Genomic DNA, 8,755 nt, shown 5'->3' with positions numbered 1-8,755 from the left:
TATTTATAACGAAGGATTTATTTGGAAACAACAAACCAATCACTTAATTTAGTCTTTTTTCAGTAGACATCTTCAAATGTGTACACCTGTATGTCTATATTCTACAAGTTTCTATTTTCAAATATGTATATGTCTAAAGTTTATTCATGTACATATTTATAACGAAGTATTTATTTGGAAACATCAAACCAATCACTTAATTTAGTCTTTCTTCAATAGACATAGTGGCTACGAATATGTATGGGACTGTCTATGAATAGTTCTATGGATCTACAAACTCGTTCGTAGTTAAACTTGAGGTAAAACGAGAGCCATGGTAAACTAAATTGCTCTTAATCGAAATATTCCCTCATTTATATTGTCAACGATACCTGCGGCCAATCCTCTTTCGAAGTAGCCCTTTCGATAATTTCCTTGATCGTATTCTGTCGTGAATTAGGGTCGTCCCTCCAAACGTAGACCGGTTGCGTATAGTTGATAAGTTCTGCGAGTACACCACAGACACATGCATGTAATACATCAAACGAATACGAGTGGTTTACGAATTAAATTAGTTCGGATGTAATCTCTATGGTATCGTCGATTCTGTTTTATTTTTCGGCATCTAAGCCATTGTCGATGATAAAATGCAATAACTTTTGTCAAAAAATACTATTGTGTATATATAAAGATGTATTATGGCTCTACGTGTTATATTCATTCGTATTTTTGACATCATGAGTAATATTATTACATCTTTTTGTTTTTGTCAAAGTTATCTTAAGAATTCTCTTTATCGAATTTCTCTAAAACAGGCGAAGGAAAAGTTTTCTTTAAACCACGCACAAAGTATACGTGTATCGTGGTGAATGGGAACAACCCTGGAGTAACCAAGTCGAGGAACTTATTCGGTTTTTTATATATATATTAGGGACGCAATTTTCTTTGATCGATAAAGTACCTACGATTTTATATAAACAATCGTACAGGGTGATCCTGGAAACCGAGACAAGGTTTCTTGTCGCCTTCCCAAGCAAATACGAAATTTTACTTTGATATTTCAGGTTGATGGGTGCTGTCAGCCGTCGTCAAAATTGTTATTAATTATCAGTAGACCGCGATGTTTATGCAAAATCATATTTTAACAGATACAGAAAAAAAGATTTAAACTTGAATGAAGGTATACCTTATCTTCTAAAGTGCGTAACACTTATATTATTGTTGTTATTTCATACAATTTTGCAAACAGATTTTAAAAATCTTGAAAATTAATTTACTCCTCTCTTACGCATATCAACAATTGCTTGTGAAATTTAAACTATCGAGGTACAAACGAGTACAAACGATTCTAAAGAAGACGGAAAAAACAGATTTACAAAAATCTCAATGTCTGGTGCTGACCATTTTTTGAATCTTTTTTTAATTATTAATTGATGAATGTGCAAACGAAACTATTGGTGGTACAATCAAGTACAAACGAAATGCTATCATTTTCTACAAAAAAAAAAAAAAAATTAATTCTTGAAAAGTCGGATGCCAGGTACACATAGCTTGATCCGATGCATAGTTCCCGAAATATTTCAACGTCTTCAGATAAATCGTCCACCCTGCATAATTAAGACATATACGTAATCTTATGAAAAAACTAAAATTATTTAGTAGAATCTCGATATATTAGCACGTGACCTGAAAGTTATGCAAGTTCGTAGAAGGTTAAGCATAAAAATCGGATACGTTTGTTCCAATTTATTAAAAAGACAAAATCCTAGAGCTCCTTTTGGCAACCATTTGATCTCGTCATGAAAAGGAGCTGTATACTATCCACGAGCCATGGTTTCTAGAACCACCCTGTCTCGCGCGACGTTCAGACTCGTTATAATTATCCGGAGTGGATTAATCGAATTAGTGAATTTGGAATTTTGTCAATAATTGGCACATACTTCCGATGAACGGGTTCAGTCCCGATTCTCGTCTTACGATGATCGAAGGGAAGCCAGTTATGTAGACAATTCCACCGTCCATGAAGGTTGAATGGGGCGCAACCACCAAGATCGGTGCCTCGGACCTGCTGGCCTGCTTTCCGCGGACAACGATTCGCATTCCTCCTGCTTGGTAAGTCAGTCGGCCCATAAAGCACAGCCAGGGCACAATTTTGCTGCAGGTGTCAATCGAGCATGATTAAACGCATCCCGATATCGCGTTGCGTCACGTTTCTGCGTTTCCTCGAGTCTTTACTTTCGTTCGGATGACTTCGAGCCTAGGGCTACGATTCTTAACTGCCATCGTAACGAGTTATTTACTATTGGCAAACGTTTACGACCGTCTCGAAGTTTATTCAAACTGAGATTTTATGGAGACGACTAGAAAAAAAAGTGCCGATTCTTTTACGCTGTAAAAGTGGCGTAATAGTCCAGTCTGACATGAATTAAAGTACACAGGGTACAGTATCACGAAGATATATTTGTCGAGCGGATTTTGAGGGTGTATTTTATTTATTAAGATGCTATGAATAGCATCTTATATTGTTGAATAAATGCATTTCGATTAGATCGAATGGATGATTCTGTACGAGTCCAGACAGGTGCAAGTTTTTTCGTAAATATCTTTGAAACTATCGTGATTATTGTAAAAATAGTTATTATCAAAGTTGAAGATGAGGAAATTTTCTATAAAAAAGTGTTACAAGTTTTTTTCGTACAGTGAATAGTTTTTAGACGTAACGCTCTCACATACGGGGAGACAATTACATTCATGTTACCCAGCGAACCGAAGTTGACACTCTTCGCTTTAAATTATGCATAAAGTATTGACTATATGAAAAAATCTCATACCACCTTTTTTGCAAAAAATGTCATCATCTGCAACTTTGATATATATATATACTTTTGTAGTAAAAAGGATAAATCCCGAGATATCCACGAAAAACTGACCTTTGTGAAACTACTCAGAAATAAGTGAACAATTATCAATGTGTAGGTAGAAAATGAACTTGATACAAATATCTTCGATTCTTCGTGATAAATTTAAAGTGACTGGACTATAATCCCTTAAATAAGTGTCTATCGCCTTGCGATAATTCAAATTTTGAAAAACGGTCCTCTGATTTGTATTCGAGTGAATCGCTGTATTGCTCGTTTTTTCTTTCATAATAGCAAGTTCTTTGCATTGGTTTCACTCTCGAGGTTGAGGGTACATCGAGAATTCTCTTTGGCGATTCGTTGAACCGTGTTCCGCGTATGGTAGAGAACTTCGATGTCGGTTAATTTGCACAAGAGTGAAACTTTACTGCGCCACGTGACATTGTAGTGTGAAAGTTTACGACATTTGTCGTATACTTTGTTTTCCATCGATAGTGCCTGAATACAGAGTTGGGCATTACTTAAACGAATTTTTATTTCAATAATTGCTTAAATTAGAAATTATTATTCGAAGGTTTAAATAAGGGAAGAGACAATCGTTTGAACAATCTAAATCGATAATTTAGAATAGTACGACTATTTATTATTTGTTCTATTTCTTACTTATTTGTTTAAAATAAAAAAATATAGGGAAAAATACATGCTATAATTTATTAAAAATCTAGGTCCGAGATATAATAATCTCCTACCATTTTCGAAACAAGTTGAACGTATATTTCCTTCGCGACCATGATCAACCCGACCAAGTTCAATACACCTTTGGATAAATAATTAAATATTAAACGAGTCGTTCTTAAAATCAATTACCAGTTGCGAACACTTTGTTTTCGAAAAAAAAAAAAAAACAATAATACAAAAAGCCAAAGAAAATATCGATGCAGTTGCAAATTAAACTAGCAAACCAATCGTTATCAATCATCTTTGTGTTTCTTTTTTCCTATACTTAAATAAAAAAATAACAAATAAACGTCTGCGTTACTCAAGCGATATTTAAACAAACTCTATATTTAACTTCTCAATTAATACTCGAATAAAGACCAATTCTATATTTGCCCAACTCTATACGAACATGTTTCCGCGATATATTCGGCAGTCCATTTGCAGCAAAATAATAAAAAGGTAGAATGCCGTCGGTATATTTTTGTCGTGATAAAAGCAAAGAAAAGAGAGAGTGAAAAGGAATCCAGAGGAAAGTAACAGAGAGAAATGAATATAAACACGAAGCGCCTGCCAGCATCGTAAAGCGTTAAAGAAACTCTAAACGGCGAACGTTTTCACGAAACCTCGCGGCAAAAACAATTGTGTTCCAACTCGTGTTTACCGTGACATTAACAGTGCCAGTTAGTAACGTACAATTGTCCCATTATTCCAGATTTTGTTAGTAGTAATACAGATGTTCCCATTCACCACGTACATAAACTTGCTGTTAGAAGGTTTTAACTTTTAACTGTGTGTTTTCGTTTTCTTTATACACGCGTATAATACCATGACATCGAGCTCATTATTGCAACTTTAGTACTTAAACTTAGATTGCATTGACTCTGTATGAAAGTAAAAGTTTCTACTAAAAACCTTTCGTTAATCGTCGCACACTTTCATCTTTTAAACGTATTTCTATTAGTCTATTGTGCCTGCAAGTACCTATTGTAAAATAAAAACTGTCGACTATCTTTCATAGAGGTACTTCAGTTAATTGTAGAAAGTTTGCACGTTTAAGAGGAAGTAGAATTTTCAAGAAGTGCCACGACACTGTTACGTTCAAGAATACAGTGACTCCCAGAAATATTCGGACACCAGTGTATGGTTAGCTTTGTGACTTAATATCGTAGTTATTAAAAAAGCAATCGTCTTCGTTACTTTTTCCTTCGTAATTTATGTAAATTTTTGGATTAATGTATACATCTTTAATAACATTAATAAATGACTTACTATTGGAAAAAGTAACGAAGACAATTGCCTTTTTAATAACTACGATATTAAGTCACAAAGCTAACCATACACTAGTGTCCGAATATTTCTGGGAGTCGCTGTACGTGTTCGCTTATTCGAGACTGCAAAATTATCATCCGTTAGTTCGTATACACACAAGTTTGTCTATGAATGATAATTGTTATTATTATTATGAAAACCATGTAGTGTATATGTCGTGGAGCCAGAAAAGATGAATTTTCGAGAATCTCTAATGAAGCTTGAGTCGCGTTCCATCTTTTAACACTGCCCAAAATAATCAGAAATAACAAGAATTAAGTAATCGGTATGTTTAACCTTACCGAACATATACAAACTAAATATTCCATAAAAATGAGTATTTGATAATCGATTCGAGACACAAGCATGAAGATTTTCTAATTATCTCGAGCAGAGTATCTTTTTATCATCCTCGACTCTTAAATGAAATGAAACAATGTAAATTTTTAGTCACACTCAATCATTATGGTTGTGAAAATCATATTTCCTTGATTCAAAACATTGCTCTTCGTGATCAAAATGATTAGATTTACCAGAAAAATCTGTCCTTTGCCACCTATTATTTATAATAATTGTCAGCTGAGGTAACTCGTGTATTCATTATACTCGTCGAATAAAATCGTTTCACTTTTCTCACGTCTCGCAGTCGAAATACCAAGGTTACATTGAATATTTTATATGGCAACGAGTATTTTTTTAGTACCGTGTTGTAATCGATAAGGTGACGAATTTAATGGGTTGCAACTAGGTAACCTTGAAGTGACCTACATCTACAAAATGTGTGTTACTTATTTTTAAGAGATAATAAGTAGAAACATTACAATGGTAATTTATAATTAAAATAATACTAAGGGTTAGGAGGATTAAACACTTTGTATCTATTGTTTGTTAAGACTGGAAATCATTTCAAAGTCACATTAAGGTCATTCCAAGGTTATAAATATATAATCTTTTTCGAATAAATATTTTGACATGCTTTTTCTTTTCTTTCTTTTTCTTTATTTATAGTGTGGTCCTAATGGACCGTTTACACTTTTCTATTGATCTGCTTTGAATTTTGCCTGGCAATCTTTTGGACCTCATGCAATAATAAGAATTGTAAAATTTATGAATACTCTGAAAATGTGATTGTTTACTTTCTCGTTTCTGAAAAGAAAAAAAATATGTCGATAAGTGAAAAATAAGAGAACATGTACATGTACATTGCAAGAAAAATTATTAGTAATCGTAATATTTCGTACGAAACAGTTTTTCTTAAAATCAATAAATAACCGGTTTTCTCAGATGGCAATTATTATTGGCACGCGTGTATCTGCTAAAAAGCACACAAAGGAAGGCAATAATCGTTTATGACATGGTATTGAAATTCTCTGTCCGTGAAAACCCGATGAAAGTCAGAGAGTGGGCAGACCCTTCCAATTGACCAGACCTGGGCACTTTTGCAATAACGATAGTCGAACTACTATTTTAAATATCAAGGCCGTTTTTATGTGGAAATATAGTAACATCGAAAATAATGATTCTGTATTTCACTGTGTATAAAGAATGAAATTGCAAATTTCTGGGCCATTAAAATAATCCATTAATATTTATTACGACATTACGACTCACTGATAGCAGTTTTACTTGTAGTGTAATATATACTCGTTATGAAAACAATAAGACTGGTATTTTAAACGTTGTTTCAAGGTACCTATTGTTTCAAATAAATTATTCCAAAATTTATATCATAAATCTACTAATTGTATCAAAACTAATTGTATTATAAGTAGGTACGATATTATGACTCACTGATAGCAGTTTTACTTGTAGTGTAATATATACTCGTTATGAAAACAATAACACTGGTATTTTAAACATTGTTTCAAGGTACCTATTGTTTCAAATAAATTATCCCAAAATTTATATCATAAATCTACTAATTGTATTATAAGTAGACTGCGAAATAATACATCTTTATGCAAAATAAAATCTTCGCGAACGTGCCTACAAAAATTATACCTAAATAGGAATTTATTTTATTCTGCAAATATTATAACATGAACTTTACTTTCAATCTTTTTTATATTCTTGCATATTGTTTGCATTTTGTAGGTTTTTGCACATTCAAATTTCCTATAAATGCATAAAGATCCGCAGTCTAATTATAAAGAATTATTGAATCTGTCTCATATTCGAATCTATCAAATTTTTAATACAAGAGCTACGTAAAAACATTTACTCATTCACCACCCACCGTCAATGTCGAAATACTTTAGCAAGGAGAAGACCGTTAATGAATGTTGTGGACCGTTATCGTAATATTCGAGGGATTGAGAAATTTATGACGCGACCAGTGTAGGTTCGTATTTAGGTTGAAGGTTACCATTTTGAGCTTCCTGTGAAGGTAAGCAAGTGCACATTACTTAAGGATAAAAACGACTTTCACTCGGCAACAAGGACAAACGGGGTAACTATTTATATGATCGTTCTTCATTCGTTCTGCGTCCTTAATCGTCAGCTGAAATGGTTCGCATACGTTAGAATACACCCCGCCGCATACTTTCAATGTCACTGACTTCAATTCTACGAGCTACTAAGGTAAAAGTACCGGCAGCAGAAACCTTTAAGGCTTTATCCACAGGAAAGCTGCTGCAATTCATCATAAACAGTCGAACGTGGTCGTAACCAGTGAGTTATAATGAGTTATGAGTGAGTTATTAATAGGGGTGTGCGGGATTCCCGAAAATATTCAGGATTTCCGTAAAATGTCCAGAATTCCCGAAAATATCCGGGATTCCCGAGAATATTCGGGATTCTCGAGTTGATTCGGGATTCCCGAGAATACACGAGATCCCGCAAAAATCCGGGATTCCCGACAATGTACGGGATATAGAATAATATCTGGGATTTCCGAAAGTGTTGTTATTCTTGAAAATTTCAGCAATCCGAATGTAGGGGATTTCGAAATTCCCGGGAATCCCAAACATTTGCGGGATTTCGAAATTCCCGGGAATCCCAAACATTTACGGGATCTCGAAATTGTCGGGAATCCCGAATGGTTTCGGTATTTCGGAAATTCGCGGGAATCCCGGATGTATTCGGGATTTTGAAATTCTCGGGATTCCATCCCGCACACCCTTAGTTATTAACTATCTATACTATCCCAAGTGGCCTGCTACGAAAACAGTTGATCATAAAGACCAACAAAAATAACATTAAGTCATATTCTCTATTTTTATTTTAAATATTAAGTACAGAAATTAATTCCGTGGCTTTCATTTATTATACAAACTAACGAGTAAATATTTGTAATTAAGCTACGCATAAATATTTGAATAAAAAGGCACAGAATTGAACCCCATTCTACCCCTAATGAAATTTGCCCAGGTCTCTGGTAGACTTAATAATTCGTGACACATTCTGCGAATAAAAATGCAGTAAAAATGAAACGTTCCCGCGTCTGCAGAGCACTTTCAAGATTAAAAAAGTTATTTATTTATAAAGAGAAACCAACCCTCAGTCAAAAATTCCGAGAGGGTACGTGTTAGTTGGAAAATAAACTATTGAAATAAACTGCGTGTTTCGTTATTATTGAATGTGACAAATTGAAGGATGAATATTTTTATTTAAAGTAAAGTTATAAAGTAAAGGCACGAAATGAATGTTTGCAGCTAATAATTGTCAAGTAGATGCACTTAGAAGACCAACAATAAGCAAAATTTGTGAGCCATTTAATATCATATAGACAAATTGTAATGGCCATCAGGTTGAGACTTGTGTCAAGTAAATAACGAGTAAATATTTTTATTTAAAGTACAGTTGCAAATAATACGAAAATTTGTTAATTACTGAATTTCATATAGATAAACTGTAATAGCCATCAGGTTAAGAATTCAGAAGGCTGGTAA

The 8,755-nt window shown here is 33.8% G+C and overlaps 1 protein-coding gene across 3 annotated transcripts in view; it reads right to left on the bottom strand.

The window, feature by feature from the left end:
- LOC128894561 (lysophosphatidylcholine acyltransferase) overlaps nt 1–8,755 on the bottom strand; it is a 25,328-nt gene that overhangs the window by 6,853 nt on the left and 9,720 nt on the right. For 2 of the 3 annotated variants that reach the window (XM_054156392.1, XM_054156393.1), the window contains exons 2-3: nt 1,920–2,134; nt 372–484 (exon numbers count right to left, since the gene is read on the bottom strand). In XM_054156392.1, the coding sequence (XP_054012367.1) occupies nt 372–484; nt 1,920–2,134 (328 nt within the window). The remainder of the gene's footprint in view (nt 1–371; nt 485–1,919; nt 2,135–8,755) is intronic. The other variant, XM_054156391.1, reaches the window with a different exon arrangement.

The sequence above is a fragment of the Hylaeus anthracinus genome, unplaced genomic scaffold (assembly GCF_026225885.1).
Source record: "Hylaeus anthracinus isolate JK02 unplaced genomic scaffold, UHH_iyHylAnth1.0_haploid 4, whole genome shotgun sequence".
Lineage (NCBI taxonomy): Eukaryota > Metazoa > Arthropoda > Insecta > Hymenoptera > Colletidae > Hylaeus > Hylaeus anthracinus.
This window is presented reverse-complemented; position numbering and strand designations above follow the sequence as displayed.